Source organism: Phoxinus phoxinus, assembly GCF_949152265.1.
Source record: "Phoxinus phoxinus genome assembly, chromosome: 11".
NCBI lineage: Eukaryota > Metazoa > Chordata > Actinopteri > Cypriniformes > Leuciscidae > Phoxinus > Phoxinus phoxinus.
Genome location: NC_136886.1, coordinates 17618514 through 17636181, shown reverse-complemented (window position 1 = coordinate 17636181; position 17668 = coordinate 17618514). Strand labels below are relative to the sequence as shown.

The 17668-nt window shown below is 39.9% G+C and overlaps 1 protein-coding gene across 2 annotated transcripts in view; it reads left to right on the top strand.

Annotated features, from left to right (window-relative positions):
• sned1 (sushi, nidogen and EGF-like domains 1) overlaps positions 1-17668 on the top strand; it is a 29192-nt gene that overhangs the window by 7256 nt on the left and 4268 nt on the right. Inside the window, exons 6-23 of one of the 2 annotated variants that reach the window (XM_079628741.1) lie at positions 267-380; positions 840-953; positions 1534-1647; positions 2022-2072; positions 2488-2595; positions 3933-4025; positions 4782-4913; positions 5235-5354; positions 5544-5660; positions 6713-6856; positions 8598-8771; positions 9898-10011; positions 10118-10231; positions 12855-12968; positions 13314-13430; positions 14692-14979; positions 15462-15645; positions 16535-16647. In XM_079628741.1, the coding sequence (XP_079484867.1) occupies positions 267-380; positions 840-953; positions 1534-1647; positions 2022-2072; positions 2488-2595; positions 3933-4025; positions 4782-4913; positions 5235-5354; positions 5544-5660; positions 6713-6856; positions 8598-8771; positions 9898-10011; positions 10118-10231; positions 12855-12968; positions 13314-13430; positions 14692-14979; positions 15462-15645; positions 16535-16647 (2325 nt within the window). Of the gene's footprint in view, positions 1-266; positions 381-839; positions 954-1533; positions 1648-2021; positions 2073-2487; positions 2596-3932; positions 4026-4781; positions 4914-5234; positions 5355-5543; positions 5661-6712; positions 6857-8594; positions 8772-9897; positions 10012-10117; positions 10232-12854; positions 12969-13313; positions 13431-14691; positions 14980-15461; positions 15646-16534; positions 16648-17668 lie in introns of both variants that reach the window. The other variant, XM_079628740.1, reaches the window with a different exon arrangement.

Genomic DNA, 17668 nt, shown 5'->3' with positions numbered 1-17668 from the left:
GTTCTTGCCAGGAAAGAGAAACTCAACTTGTAAAAGCAGAATTCCACCCTGCAAGCCAGGGGGACAACCTGAGGAAGATAATTTCCCCTGGTCACATCTGTATGTAATATACATACAGTAGAGTCAGTCCAAAGTTTTGCTGTGGTCAATTCATTACCCTTTCCTCCACCCCCTGGACTTTAGGATTCCCTAATGTTTTCATTCTTGTGTGCACATCTAATAAAAGTCACATGTCATATTTGTCATTCTTTTCTGTGTTTTAATAGAGGTTGATGAGTGCTCCTCATACCCCTGTCAGAATGGAGGCACATGTATGGACAAAATTAACCACTTCATCTGCCTGTGTCCACTGGGATTCATAGGGACAACATGTGAGATGGGTAAATACCTGATTCTTCAATTATATGACTCCAATTTCAATTATGCATTGCACACTAAATTCATCACAAGAAAACTTCATGGTATTGCTCCAATAATCAATAAGAAACTTGCATTTCTCCAATGTCCAATGCAGGCTCTAAAATAGTGGCTGCAAAAAGTTGGCCAATGAGGTCTAAAATAGCGAGTGAAAAGGGATGCGAGTTTTGAACGTAGTAAGCTCTTCTTTTCGTGCTGTGGCCTCTCTCCTGACTTTGTCCTCCCCTCCTCCCTTAGCACTCTGCTGGCTTGAACCTCCTTCTCGTTCCCACAGTCCAGCCTGCAGAGATGTATCAAACCTCTAATACCTTTCACAGCCAGAAGTGCATAGTTTCAGAGTGAGGGGAACGGTGTGGAGGATATATTAATCAGCTGAATAAATATTCAGTGTGTGTGTATGTGTGTGTGTTTATTGCCTGCAGACATAGATGAGTGCCAGGAGACCCCATGCCTCAATGGAGCACAGTGCATAGAGGGTGTCGGCAACTTCACCTGTGTATGCCAAGCAGGTTATACTGGGTTCCTATGTGAGTCAGGTGAGTACGGATCTTGGGAGTGTCACTGAAAGGCCACAGCTTTCCCCAGGGAACATTTCCTTTTTTCCGCATTAGGCCCACACTTATTCATTTGACAGATGGTTTTATCTAGACTGACTGCATGAAGATTGCTATAGTGCAATACTTTTAAGGGCAGCTGGTAAATGGAATTATATTATCAGTTACTTTGATTTACTTTCCTGTGTTTTCTTATTGGGTCAGGTTTTATGTTCCAAACATCCCAAGTTCTCTAAGCAAACCTCGATCTGACTTTTTTAGGAAAAAGCACTGACATGATTCCCCCTGCTTAACAAATTGGGCTTCTCACAATGGAGGTTATTGATGACAAGCCCAGTTGGGAAGTACTTTGGAAACTAAACCGCTGACCTTTGCATACCTTGAACCCTTGTTTCTACATGAGACCAGATTACTGTTAATGCTAGACACCTGGTCAATGAAACCATATACCTACATGAACTTTCATACATCCTCACATCTAAAGATATTGATACAGTCCAAACCAAGCTGTTCCAGTATCTGTATCTGCACTGACAAATTAATCTTGTGTTTTTGAATCCAGACATCAATGAATGTGCATCCATGCCATGTTTGAATGGAGGTGCGTGTGAAGACCTGCTGAATAACTACACCTGCACCTGTACAGCAAACTTCACTGGAAGCCACTGTGAGACAGGTGTGCTTTTTCTCTCTTGAGTTCAACCCACCATCTTACTTTATAAATACCAGCCGCAACACATTATCCAGTCTTTGTTTTTGTTTCCTTTGCAATGGGAAAAATGTTTAATCATAGAAGATGTTTACACAGCCAGCCACCTACTTTCCCCTTTATATTTGGCCTGCTGTAACATTTTCCAACTGGGATCGACACAAAGAAATTGAAAAAGAGAAATTAATAATGAAAAGGGAATGCTCCGTCTAGAATAACTATGGCTTCAGACCACGTGTCTGCCTAATTGAACTGATTCATTTTTCTAATTTATTGTTCATGTACTAGATCAGGCTGACCCCAGAATATAACAGAAATGTTTTTATTTCTACCTAAAATAGAGTTAGTTGTCATGGAAAATTCCTCTACGACCGATGCTGCAAATCAGACAGGTAAGTAAATGTTCTTCAAGTTCCTGCTAAGGTTAATCTCTTAAGGCCCGTCCACACCAACAATGATAACTATAAAGATAACGTTAAAGATATTGTTTAAAAAATGTTTCTAAACATAAAAAAATGGACACACCACAATTATTGTAACATTAACGCCACCAAAAAATGGTAATGTTGGAACTTACTTTCAGAAAAAAAATTATTCCAGCTGCTGAAAGATAAAAACATTGACAGCCAATCAGAATCCATCCTGATTTAAAGAGCTAAAAACTGCAGCACGCTTAGAATAAACATAAAGATATTGTGCATTTGTGTGGACGCCAATATAGTTATCGTTATAGTTATTGTTCTTGGTGTGAATGGGCCTTTAATCTCTTTCTTTAAAGATCACACATATGTAATATTTCACTTACAGTTCCCTGTGATGGAGAGAGTTGTGAAAAACGTCAAATCTGCGAGTACATTGGCTCTGGAAACTACAACTGCACCTGCATCCCCGGTTACTATGGTGACGATTGTGAAGGTACAGTACTTTCAGACTTTAATGCACAGTAGCTACTTTCCTCAAGCAGTTGGGCAGGAATATGGCACAGAGGAAGAACAAGGCAGACATCACTATCCCACAGGAATTTGAAGCACTGCCTGAGGAAGACTATGCAGCCTTGATGGATGAGCATAATTATCCAAACCTACACAGTCTCACCCAGTTTACTGCTCAGACCTTGCAGCAAGTCGCTTGATGTTGTAAATAATTGCTTTATGGCACTTTTTACTACTTTACCAACAAGAGGAAGGGCTCTTGTCTAGACTTAAAAGGGCCTCTGTTTTATGAGACAGTCCTAATGTTTGGAATTCATTTCCTTGCAAGAAAGCAGGTGAGATGTGTTTGGACGCTCTGATACCCAACCACAAAATTACAAATACTTGGGTTATGAAGATGGTACAACATCCTCATCTTCTGCTTTATCTCATTTAGTTGTACCTTGTCAGTCAGTGTCCCTGCTCCCAGGGTCACTGTGTCCACTGCACACTTTGTCCCCCAAGATTAAAAAAGCACTTTGTGAGCTGCAGCAAATTCACCCTATTCCCCTTGGAGCTGAAATAACTATTGATGCTTATATAGACTCTCCTAAATCTCCAGAATACCTTCCTGCCCGGCTCACTTGGAATGTGTAATGGAAAAAGTTGTGCAGTCCGCTCAGAAAGAGAAGGCAGAAGCTCACAGGGAGAACCCAGGAGTGTCTAATGGGGCACAGAGATCAAAGACACCGACCTTAAAGACAACAAATGAAAATGGCTCCAGCGAATTAACAACCTATTAATTGCCCCAAGGGTCATACATTTTGATCAAAACCATGTTACATATTATTAGAAAAATAACACCCTCACGCAAGCTCCCTGGACTTCAAAAGGAAGCAATTTAACAGTGATACAGCAACTTACTTTGATCCACTGCTGCAATTACAGTGGAAAAAAAGAAAATAAAAAGTCTTCCAGTATGGAAAAGCTGTACAGAATACTGACTTACAGTCGTTCAGCACACTATGAACTGTGAGGAAAATGTTGTGGAAAAAACTGCACCCAAGAAACAAGTTTATATAAAAAAAACTGTACAACAAATCCCACTACAGAACACTATTCATAACCACCCCACCCCCCCCCCCCCCCCACACACACACACACACACACACAATGTGACATTCCCACACATGCTTCCACTGAATTTACATTTTGTGCCGCAACATATTTTTGAATATTTAGAATGTTTACTTAACCAGAAAAGTGAAAACTATGCTGAGCTCCTTCCAAAAGTATTTTTATCTGCCTCTTTCTCTCTACTTCACATTTAAATCCCCACAGAGGAGTGTCCCTGTCAGAACGGAGGAGTTTGCGTTGATGTGAATGGCACCTGTGAATGTCCGACAGGCTTCACTGGACTCTACTGTCAGTTTGGTATGTATTAACTGCAAACAAATGCAGACTAGATTTCTCATAGACTCAAACTTCCAAAGACCAAGGTATGGGAGGTCCATTTTTATGTATGCAGTGTGTTTGTCAGGACAATAATGCTCATTTTTGATCTACATTAAGAGGGAGTTTGTCTGGTTTCTACTGTGAAAGGCTACTCAAAAAGATTGTAGAAAAGATAAGTATAGTGAATTCAATTGTTTTTTTTTAATCACCAGGCCTAACACTTAAAAATATGTCAGTTGGACACAAGTAACTAACAAGGGACAAATCGTGAATCGTTACATCGCTGTTCCACCTGCATGATTCTTTTGTCCTGAGGAAAGTTATAGCTAACCATTGAATGGTTTGTAATCATACCTTAATTCAGACCCTACTCTTGGAGACCCACTGTCCTGCAAAGTTTATTTCCATCCTGCTTAAGCACACTTGCCTCAGTTGCCTGTGTGATTCTTAAGAGCTTCATTAGCTGGGTCAGGTGTGTTTGATTTGATTTTGGAGCTAAATTCAGCAGAGTATTGGGTTAGAGACCTCTGCTGTACTAAATCGTTTATTTTTGGAAATTCATCAAATTGAGAGCTGTTCTGCATGATGATGATGATGGAAGGCAATAAAAGTCTGAGAACCATAAGAGTCTGAAAATAGTCTGTCAATCATAAGCAACATGCTTTATTGATCAGTAGTTGTACTGCACACATATTTGTATAACAATTAACTTCTGTGGATTTTTTCACTCCTTAGAGGTAACACAAACACCCTGTAGTAACAACAGACCATGTCCGGATGGAGGCCCATGCTTGGAGTATGGCGGCACGTACCTCTGCACCTGCCAAACTGGTGTCGACTTCGATCACAAGGACTTCTACCCATATGGTAAGAGCCCTGGAGAGCCTTGAAGCCATGTGCTGAGCATGGTCTCCATGACAAATGAGCAAAAACTGTGCCAGGTCGTCAGGATGGCAAAGGTCCCCAAAGCAATTAAGGCGTAAATGAAAAAAGAAAGATTTATTTGTATGTTGACATAATGTGAAGGTAAAGTTTCAACTTGGCTATTAAAATACACAGAGGATCTATACTGTGGTGTGCATTTAAATGAAATCATTCCAACACACACAAATAAAAGTTACTAGTGAATGGTAAAAGTGATCGCCTGCTGTGAGGGAACGTGGTGAAGCCGATGTGTGTGTTTTTCAGTACAGCCCCGATCGGCCTGTGATTCTTCACCGTGTCAGAATGGGGGGTATTGCTATGAGAGAGATGGAGAATACATCTGTGAGTGCAAGCATGGCTACAGAGGCCAGCATTGTGAAAGAGGTATGTTACATCTGCCATCCTTGTTAACATTTTGTCATTTCCATGCTTACACATTAAAAGGTAGTCACATTCTCAGTAATTCGATCACTGTGCATGATATTATGTAATGCATCACATATTCATTTCACAGAAGTAATTTTGCCTACTTGCGGATGCATAAGGCATTTAATTTCATATTTTTTTCCTCAGTCAGATTAAGTACCTGTGCCTCTGGTCCCTGTCGTAATGGAGGCTCTTGTAAAGAAGAAGCTGACAGCTACCGGTGTGTCTGTCCCTACCGTTTCACGGGGAAACACTGTGAAGTGGGTAAGTGTTTAGTTCAAGACAATTGGGGCACAGTGTTCATGACAATTTTCTTGCAATAAGTGTTTTTCTGTTTGTGGATGTAAATGCAGTTAATGACATTTTGACTTTGCTTTGACTAGTTTGCTAAGCATAAAGGCCCTTTCACACCAAACATGTTTCATATATTGAAAATATTGAATAATAGATTCATATAAAGCTATTCATGCCATATGAATATTTGCCTGTCACCAAAGCAGTTTAAAGCAGAGTTTTTCTTCTTCCAGCAATAAACCGTGCCAGCAAATACAATTTGAGATTTGGATCAAGTGTCCGACACCTACAGAAGCAATATTAGAGCATTTAGTAGTGCAAACAGACGCACTCAAAGCAGCGTTGAAAGTTTGTACTCCAAATGTGAGCAGCCTGAACATACATAAAACATTTGCATTTTATGAACCCTGTGAACTACATGGATAGCTTGAGAGATTAAGTGAGGTTTTTCTTTTTTCGCATTTTGTTTGCCTTAAAAAGACCTAAGTGTGCGCAAGTATGTTACTGTAAATTACCAGCCAGCAGTGAGCACCCATAAGATGTTACAGTTATCATTCACCCTTCCTCACCTCTTTTCTGGTCAAATGGAATAATAGTGTAATCTGCTTTTCTTCGTGTTTGGAAAATGGCATTTCCGCACACACAGGCTGCCATAAAACTGTACAAAGATAAAAGCCCTTCAAAGCCAAGATGCTTTTCATCTCTAGATTTTCATTATTCCAACTTTGTCCCACATTAGAGTTGTGCAACTGTTTGGCCTTGTGTAATGATCCAATTTGTTGGAGGTTGTTCAACACTTGGATTCCTCACATGTTGGAAAAACAACTTGCCCTGGCACATGCATGAAAAGCTGTTTCTCTTTCTCACTGCTACTGTAATGATCAATGATTTCTCACACATGTTGGCCTCGTTTAGAAGCACACATTGCCGTGCTTTCTTTCATAATAAAACTGCGCAAATGCCCAGTTTATGCACACACATGTACACAGACTGTACATGACGGTTTAAACCTTTATGTTTAGGAAAGCCGGATCCTTGTGCTTCCAGTCCCTGTCTGAACGGGGGGACATGTTTCCACTACATTGGGAAATACAAATGTGAGTGCTCCCCATCATTCATAGGAAGACACTGCGAGATCAACAAAGGATCCAATCCAGCTTTGGAGGGTAATCAAACTCTGTTTTACCTACGAAGTACACTGATCTGTTTGCCAACACGACAGGAATCAGGAGCTCACGCGGCTCTTTGCGGTAGTCACTATTCACTCATTTAGGTGTAAGTGATATGCATGTTAGGAGGAGAACAGCAGTAGTCCATCTTCATTCAGAAGATGCCAGGGCTAAGCAGCAGGTGCCAGTTCCTGCAGTAAAGTTGGGTTGTGTGACGCCTCCCGAGAGACGGAGCTAGATAAAGTACTCAGTGCATTTGATACTCTCTCTGAACAGGGGTTATAACTCTGCTCTGTTACTGTTGATTCTACAGGGTTTTTCACAAAGCGCAGTTAAATTTGTGTCCTGCTGTTCCATGATAGGATGAAATACCATCCCCTTGTCACCTAAAACATTTCACAAAAAGGATGTTTTTACAGCTTCACTCTATTTATGGATCTGCTCGTGGCTGTAAATGTAGCCATGTGTTATTGGGTAAAGTGAGACAGGTTGGTTCTTTATGTTTTTGGGAAAAGCAATAATTTATTTGTAGAAAGAAACAAATATCGGTTGCTGCCTCTGCTCACGTTTTGTTTTATAGTGTTTCCAACAGTCTTTCCTTCCACCCCCCCTCCCCTCCTTTTGCAATGTAGGTCTTGTCGCAGAACCTGATTTCACCAAGTGCAACATTCTTGGATCAACATTCCAATAAACCAATCAGATTTGAGGGACAAGTTTACAGTTTATGTCAAGTTTAGGCTTACGACCAGGGTTTGGTGCATCTACACCAGTGGTATTCACTTATCATTTTCCTCTGATTTAAGGAATAACTTATGGGGTATGGTTAGGTTTAGGGGTAGGGATATAGTTAGGATTCAATTTACGGACAGGAATGTTGTTCCAGGATCAACAAAATATGTTGAATGCGACAGTTAGTTTCACACTGTACAATTTTGGCCACAATTTGTCCGTGTGGGACGAATTTTGCAAATCCTAAAAGATTCCTCTGATCCTAAGCTAAATTCTTAAGTCTTTGATCGTTTGACATAGTCTCCGACAGCTGATTAATGACTATTGCGATCAAATTTGATGAAATTCTGGCAGTATCAGAAGATTTGACACACAGTTCAGCAGTGTGACTTCTCCTACAACAACTGTCAAATTGTTTTCGTTTAATCGTTTTTTCAAAACAGGCCATTACCAAAATTAACGTTAAGAGATTTATTTGTAGCCACCATTTCAATCCCGCGTGTAATGCAGCTCACTGTCACCGAACGTGTCATTGATTGATGATGTAAAACTCCGGACGAGCTTTCTAGTGTGCGTCTGTTTTTAACGCGTCTTGAATGTCGTACAGTCTGACATTATGACAACTGAGATATTACAGTGTGACACGGCTTACAGCTAGGATCATGTTTGTACAGTCTGGCAAGCAACAATCGTAAAGGACTATTATAAATCATACAGTGTGCACCGAGCTTAACTCTGCAAAATCAGGACGTGTGCATTTGCTCTATAATAAAAAATATATATTTTTTATAACACCTTTCCAAAGCCCAAGGACGCTTTACAAATGTGAAGAGTATCTAAAAGTGTTCTAATTAGCCTAAATAGCTTAATTTGTCATCTTTTTTTAGAATAATTGTGATATAATAACTGTAAATGTTATAATTGTTTAACAAACCTGACTAATTGCAAATAGTCTATTAATGAAAGAATCACTTTCATGTACAATTTGTATACTCTGTGCACACAGCAGGTCTGGACTGTGGCCCCCCTGTGAAAGTCAAGCATGCAGAGGTGCAGTATTCCTCCACTACCCCAGGCTCCATGGCCCTGTATGCATGCCACCCAGGCTACACCCCCCTTCCCAGGGCCACCCAGAGCATCTGCAGCAGCCAGGGGTCCTGGAGCCAGCCTCCAGTCTGTGAAGGTTAGTGGAGACTTGCTGTTTATTCAAAACCCTTGTTGTTCAAAGTTTACCCAAGTCCTTCCCACCCTGAAACCAACATTCCAAAATGGTTGGTTGGTTTGGAATGCTGGGAAGAAGAGCTGATGAGCATACTAAATGTCAAACAAGTAAAAACACTCTAAAACAAATTGTAGTTTGAAACCAACATAAAGTTTGTGTAGCATGTTAGAGTGCTAACAGAATGTAGTCAGGCCTTGCTTTACAGTTCAGAGCTCTTAAACATGAAACGATCCTGCGGTCGTTCTGTGGTACATAAAGCATGATGCTGCTTTGGCAACAAGAGCTACTACATCATCTGTATCATATCAAATAAATTGGCCATGTACACAGTGAGACAAGCAGGAATCCAAATGCAAATGCTTTGTTCGGCTTTCTTGCTGCATTGAGGGGGAAAAGAGCTTGTCACCTAACACCTGATTTATTTGTATTTGCAGGAAGAATTTCTTAAATATCAGGTTCTTTTCATCTTGAAGAGTGTTAATGATGGGCTTTCACGCAAAGTTTCTACAATGATATGTGAATTCACCCTGATTCATACTAACCAAGAAGGGCTCTACAATAAGCCTTTCTTAATAAAAAACATGTCGTTTTAAGCCTTGTACACAAAATGTGTGTCTGAATAGAAAAGATGCAAATAGTTTTTTTTTGTGGTGAGGTCAGTGAAAATATTTCCAGGATATATACAAATCTGAACTACAGAATTTTACCCAACAGGGCCACACACACAAAAAAAGTTTGGTCACACTTTAGATTAGGGTCCAATTCTCTCTATTAACAATGACTTTTGCTTCAGTAAACTCCTAATTACTGCTTATTAATAGCTAGTAAAGTAGTTGGTACGTTTAGGTATTGGGTAGAATTAAGGGATGTGGAATATGGTCATGCAGAATAGGGCATTAATATGTGCTTTATAAACAGCCAATATCCTAGTAATATGCATGCTAATAATAAGCAACTAGTTAATAGTGAGAACTGGACTCTAAACTAAAGTGTTACTAAAGTTTTAATGCTAAAAGAGTTAAATGCTTCCCTGGTCTGTGCGCTAAGATTTGTATGTGAATGACTCTCACCATCTCTTTTTCTTTAGAGATAAACGAGTGTTTGTCTCAGCCGTGTATGAATGGGGGAACTTGCCGTGATAGGATAACCTCCTACCTGTGTGAATGTGAAGACGGTTTTACTGGCCAGCGCTGTCAAACAGGTAACAAACCGCTGTTATTTATACTAACGTTTTAAAATTACAGATTTTGACATCTCTGTGTGTGAAAACATGGTTTGAGTTTAGATATCTGTGAATGTTTTGACAGATATTGATGAATGCCTTTCTGAGCCATGTAAGCACGGAGGTACTTGTGAGGATCAGCCTGGGTCTTACTTCTGCCACTGCCAGCAGGGCTATGCTGGACAGGACTGTGAGATAGGTAACATCATCTGGAATGTATTAAAGGATTAGTTCACTTTAAAATGAAAATTACCCCATGATTTACTCACCCTCAAGCCATCCTAGGTGTATATGAGTTATATTAAAAAATATCCTGGCTCTTCCAAGTTTAACAATGGCAGTGGATTGCAACCAACAGATTGAAGCTCAAAAACGTGCATCCATCCATCGTAAACAAACTCCACACGGCTCCTGTGGGTTAATAAAGGCCTTCTGAAGCAAAGCGATGAGTTTGTGTAAGAAACATGTTACAAAGTAAAATTCTAGCTTCCGGCCAAACGGCCATACGCAGTCTACTTGCCACTAATGCGCAACTTATGAAACTTATGACATCAGAAGTAGCATAGTGCGTCATGGCGTAGCGTAAATATCAGCAGTATGTCGCATTACTCGCATAAGTTGCGTTTTACACTTAAGTGGAATCCGTATGTATGTAGTGTAGCTAAGGGGTTTCAATTGAGTGTAATGTAAATGTGCTTCTATCTAGAATGTCCCATTTCTGGTCAGTCAATGTTGTGATAGAACTTAAATTCTGATGGAAAAGAAAACCCTCCAAGCAGCTCCAAATGACGTTGTCAAATGTTAAAGATATCCAAGCCATTAATATAAAAAAATGTGTGTGGCACAGATGATCTATGGCCTTCAAGAGACCAAGGACGGTCCCAAGCCCAGCTGAAAAAGTATGAGGTTGGTCACTCTGCCGAGGTGACTTGGCTTCAAACCGTATGGAATATAACGATCCAGCGAAGGCAGATGAGGTGGTTTGGCCATGTCTGTTGAATGCGCAGAGACCGCCTGCCGTATCGGGTGCTTTGGCAGCTGGCTAGTCGGTGCAAAGTTCTGCACCAAAGAAGACATGGGCCAAACACATTGAGGAAGATCTGAGGAATATGCGCCTCAACCTCCTTGATGGCAAGAATATCGCCATCTATCGCAATCGTGGAATGGCATTATAAATGAAATTCGGAATCCTGCGTACGCGCTCTGGAGACAGACTCTCTGAAAGAGATACAAGATTTAGTGCCTAAAATTAGTGAGGCTGTGCATGATGGACTTTCACCAGGTTCCATGAGACCAAAATTTAGCTTTTTGGCCAAGTTAACACTGTGCATCATCAGAAACACCATCCCTAATGTGAATTTGTGTGAAACATGGTGGTGGTGGTGGCATCGGCAGCATCATGCAAGTGTGTGTATCTGCAGGTTGGAGTAATCGTTGTAACAAAAGGTCTTTATCATTGGTCGTGAAAGCTGTCTATCAGGGTGTGTAGGGTTAGAGGTTAGTTTCTGTTGTAGCAATTCACTTTTTGGCATGCAAAATGTGGAGATCTTTTTCTACAGGATGATATTTGAGGGTAGAAGATGCAGAATTAAATAAATGCAGAAATAGAGGGAATATTCAAGAAGGAAAAGCTGATGGAGTCTGTGTGACACCAACCAGGTTGACTTAGAAAAAGGCTGTGGCGTTGTCCACACGGAGCTGTGTTTATTTGACTGGGCTTTTGAGACCATGGGGGATCCATCCTGAGGGAGATCCTTCTCGGTTAGCTCCCTGAGATACTGCGCCTGAAACGCGTCCATTATATTACAATATTTTGAGTGACACGAGTCACGTAGTCTCGAGTGTAACTCGGAGTAGAAGTTCGACTTTGTCGTCAGTCCATACGAATGACTCCACTCTTGCTCTTGTTGCATTCGCCATCTTCGTCTTCTTGCTTTTGTGTTGGGTTCGTATACAGCGCGCAAGTTTATGCGCATGCTCAAAGTCTTCTTCTCTGTGTTTAGTGTATCTCTATGGCAGAATTACAGCCCCACATACTGGTCTGGCATGTATACCACATAGTTTTCAGTTGGTTTCAGTGGTTGTTGTATACGCAGATATTTCTTGAGACAACGGCGTGTTTACGAAAAAAAAATTAGAACGAGAAAAAAAAAGATCGGATAGGGAAAGCTCTGGCTTCGTGTGGATGTGGCCTCAGTCTCCACACAACCTGAATGGGGGAAAACTGCAGTTGCCAAATGTGCAAATCAGATTTTATTTACACAGACTCAAGACTATAATTGCTGCCAAAGCTGCATCTGCTAAATACCAACTTATGCAAAACATTACTTTGTGTGTAATAACTGTAATGACCAATTAGTTTACACCTTGACATGAAAGAATATTTGTTGAAAAAAAAAACACAACCCAAAACCGCCTAATTAAAACATCAAAACCTCCAAGGGGGTGAATACTTTTTATAGACTTATTTTGCAAGGATTTATGAAGCATCTACAAGAAAGCAGACAGGGCCTTTGTGAACACAACAAAATCATGCTTGTAGCTTGTAGCAATAATCTTATAAACTCAGCTACAATATGGTAGCTATAGAAAGAAAAAAGAGGCCTGTTTTTGTTGAGCCTTGATTCCCAACTTATTTTCCAGCTTGCATCTGCAACTGTTTTTGTCATTCGGCATAATTTGCTTTCCCCTTGATTCTGACTTACAGTAAATCTGTTTTGAGACTCAAAACACTTCACACCTACTTTATCTCCTGCAAACAGCCCACCTCTCAGAATGAAGGATTTCCCATCTTATGATACAGATGTGTATTTGTTCTGCAGAACAGGATGGATGTGAGCCAAATCCCTGCTTGAATGGAGGTGTATGCCGAGGCTACAGGAGGAAGCACCTGTGTGTTTGTAAAGAGGGTTATGTTGGAGACCGCTGCCAGACATGTATGTTAACTATATATTTAAAAATTACTCCTGCTAAAGTGCACAATACAAATTTGAGACTGAAAATTGAGAAAATTACAACTATTAAGATTTGAATGGACTTTCAGTTGCTTCTGGCAAAATAATCTGCCTTCTATTTTACACTGGCCTGGATTAATCAAAAATTCTCACAAACCTAAAAGATTGCTTTTCTTGATTTGATTTTAATAGAATTGAATTATCTCTGTGAAATCTGTGTATCCTTCCTCTTCCCGGAAGTCTATGGGTCATTATCTTAGTTCTGTACCTTTGTCAGATCGGGTGCTTTAAATGTAAGGTCTCGATCGATCCTCTGTTGCCGTCTAGTGGAGAACCCATGTGTACTGCAGCCGTGTGGGAACCGAGGTGTCTGTTGGAGTGATAGGAGGGGGAACTACAGCTGCGCCTGCAGGGTGGGCCACACAGGGAGAGACTGTGAGAGAGGTCAGCTCCTGATCTTCCATTATTTCAAATCAACCCATATCCATTCATTTCATTTAAGTGGAGGCTATTTAGAAAGGAACTAGATATTAAGATAGAATGGAATTCAGTGTTTGTGTGTTTTTGCTGGCAATGTGATTTGTTAAAGTGATTTGTTATCTGCTGTATGACGTTTGATTTTAAACCTTTATTATTATTTAAGGAAACTAAGAGTGTCCATAGGTTAAAATAAGTAACTATAATAATTCTAATTAAAATTAAAATAAGTTTAAGAGCTGAATGTTCTCTAGGATCCCACTTTATTAACCAATGAATTTATATGACTTATCAAGGCGTTTCGTGATTAACTGGATAAGCAAGTAATTTTTACTCACAATTTCTACTTGATAAAATATTTTAAAGCTCCTTAGTGCTACAAAAATGTACATTCTTTAAAAAAAATACCATGCCGTTTTAAGATTTTATTATGAAAGGTATGGTAGGCAATTTGTTTTATAAAACACTTTTTGTTATACTGGTTAAAACTCTCTTCACATCCTGATAGCAATTATTAATAAAAGTGGTCTAAATAGTAAAAAATGTACATACAGTATTACGATGCCCTCCCTGCCTGTCAACATAATGTAGGCCTATTTCCACCTCCACGCACCCTGCTCGTTCCGTAAGGCTATGCAGAGTTGTAGACAACCACATAGCGCCAAAAACAAACAGTTGCCTTTGACAGTTCCAAAACAACAAGCTTATGCTGCGTTCACGCCATTACCGTAATTACGAGATGGCAACCCGTGACATTTTACCCGAGCTGTTCAGACTCGGATTTATGCATTTCTATGTCAACATTCTAAACGGTGAAATTAATCTGCAGTAGTGAGGTGGTATAACTAGAGCTCTGTAAGTTGTTTACGTTCATTATTATTGTAATGTTATGTGCATTTAAGATATGAGGTAGTGGGATCTCATGCTTTCAATGCTAGCTTGCTGCTAGCCTCTCTGCAATTGCCTACCTTACCATTAATTTACATGACTAAAAATCACCTTTAAAACTATGCTACCGCATACATGAAAGAAAAAAATACAGTTTTCGGTATATCGAAAGGGTAATATGAAATAAACAACTTGATTTGATTGTTATTTTAGCTTGCTTTATCATCTTGAGGCCCCATTGGAAGTTTACTGAGGCCCTCTAGTGGGCCTTAACCACCTATTGAAGAACCACTGGCTTAGAGGGTATTTGAGTAATTTAAAATACTTTCACTGTTCTCAGACCTGTTGCCTCCATCTGGCCTGCATGTGTTGCGGGTAGAAGAAAATGAAGTTGAGTTACGCTGGGATCATTCAGATGCCACTCAGAATTTGATCAGCGGCTTTGCTGTTGCCTTTGCTCCTATTGGTCGTGGACAAAGGAAGACAGACTTCCTGGAGAAGCAGCATTCTACCTATGTGCTGCAGGGTCTGAACCCCGGACAACTTTACAACATCTCCACCTTCTCTGTCAAACGCAACACCAACAGCAATGACATAAGCCAGCCAGCTTTCGCTCTCATCCGCACTAGTGAGAGCTCCCACTTTTTCTTCTGTACCTATATGGTGATTATGTTACATCCTGTTTTCTTAGCACAATGTGACAGCAGGAATGCAATATCTGTTTTTGGTCTGAATTTACATTAAGTGTCTTTAAACTACTTTGTACTAACATTTAAATCAATCATTTGATACAATTCACCCTTAAACATACCACTAAACCCCTTACCCATATCCCACCTCAATAGCAGCAGAAGTGTTTTGCAATACAACATGAACACAATAAGCTACATACCTAACATTTTGCTTATGTACATAGTAGTTAAAGACACCTAATAAAGTCTGATTCTGTTTGTTTATTATGGCCCTTATTATGAATGTAATGTTGTTTATGTCTCAAGAAAAAAATATGTGAAGCACTATTAAATGTGATTAATTTTTACACACTAATAGTTCTGAACTATACAAGTAGAGTATTCACTCACAGGCTCTTCTTCTCCTGTTCTGTCTCAGGGCCACGTAAGGTGGAACAGCTGGAGATAGTGAATGTGTCGTCTTCTCAGGTATGGCTGCGGTGGCTGGTGCATGTTGGCCGCCATGCTGCGATCAGTCAGGTCCGAGTGTCCCTGGTGCCTGCAGATGGTAGTGGACCTCGCACAGCCGTGCTCAATAGCAGCGTCACAGAGTACACATTCAGGTCAGTCATGACACAGAACAATGTCAGCACATACACAAAGAAAAATTACTTCTCATGCAAAGTGCACTGCAAGACTGAAGCTTGTCGCCCCCTCATGTTTTAAGTCTGTGAATAGTCTGCATAGTTTGAGGGAAATGATCTTGTAATTGGTCCATCTCTAGTTTGTTGCAGCCTTTAAGTCCAGTCAGAAATGTCATATTTATGAGTTCTGAGCACATGAATGACCATTGTTTTGTTTTCCATAACCCTACTTCCATATAATGTCATAATGTAATAATTAATCTCTGGACCTAGAAGTAAGAGCTTCCTAGGTGCAGTTGAAGGCAGCACGTGATTAATTGTGTAAAGTACTCACCACCAACACATACCGTAATAAAAGAAGAAACTGTGCAGGATTACAATGTTCTGTCTTGTTGTTAGGACGTTTACCTGCAGTACAAGTATTAGCCACTAGATGGCCACAAATCCTCTCTCTTGGAAAAATAATTTACTTTATGCTGTTCTGGGTGTCGTGTTCTTAGGTGATATATTAAACATAGGCTACTAAGAGATCTTCGGAGCCGCTTCTTGTTATTTAAGCTGAAGAATTTTTACATATTGCTACTTTTTGATCATAATGAAGCGTTCACGCTGCTGACATGTGTGTTGTAGCCTTTCCACGTTGTGTTCAAAATGGACACTTAGTTCAAACGTGTCGTGGGAGTAGGACTAATTAATCGTCACTGTTTTTTTGTTTGTTTGTTTTTTGTGGCTGTCTTGGCCAAATATTTCCGGTTGCCAAAATTTCAGTGCATCAGTAAATTGGATTTAATGTTCTGAGATCACATAAATGTTTAAAATATGAAATTGAAAACACATATTTTACTGATTAGTTGTGTGTAACCCACAGCACATTGCTCCCAGGTCAGATGTACACAGTAGACGTAGTCACACAGAGTGGTTTGCGCCCTGAAGACCTGCCATCAACCAGCAAATCTGCTGGGCCACTGCACTTCTGGACCAGTGAGTATCTCTCCAGCACAGTGCTGGGTAAAGTTAAAAGTAATCCGTTACAATATTGCGTTACTCTTTAAAAAGTAACTAATTACATTACTTAGTTTATTTTTGTGGAAAGTAATTTGTTGTGTTTCTTCATTTTCTTTTAAAATCACATTTAGAATATTATATTATGACCACTTAGAATATTTCCTGACCCCTAAAGCTATGTATGCCATGCCAAAAATCTATTCACATTACGGGTTAAATTACCTACTGTACCAATCTTTTTACTGAACTTTGAAAGTAGGCTAATGTGTTTTGTCATATTTGTACTTTTTGTCTTTTCCCGCACATGCATGTGAATGTCTATGTAACTATTTTATGGAGAATTTTAAATTAGTAGTTTAAAAAATGTTAAAGGTGCAATAGGTGATCTGAGAAATGCTAACTTTAGCCTGCTAGCGTTGAAAGCATACTATCACACCCTCCCTGCAAATCGCCGTCCAAAGACACTCCTCCAAAACACATGAACGCGCACAGAGATGACCAGGGACAAATGTTATTGGATTACATTATGTGTCATTCACCGGTGAGAAATCTTTACAGTACAGTGAGGGGAGAAACAGCTGTTGACATAAAGGAAAGTATGCACTGTATTTCAGCTTTATTCAGGTGTGATTTCAGGACATTGAAATCACTGAATTATCTCCACAGGGCAAAGTCAGTGGTACATATAACTGTACTATCAAACATGAATTTTAGATACTTGGCACTTGTTGTTGGTTCAGAAGGAAAGTTAGGTTGTTTGCCTGCCATTCTCGCTCTGTCTGAACTGCGTAGATGAACGTATGATGTCTGCATGAACAGGCTGCGCAGTGGTATGCAAACACGTTGACTGGATGAAATGATTGAACAAACATTTTCGGCATACGACTTCCACAGATGATAAACATTTATAAAAAATACATTTAGACAGTTTAACAGGCTTAACATAGTGCATGCTATCAGGATATGAGGAGACTTTCAACCAGCATAACAAAAAAAA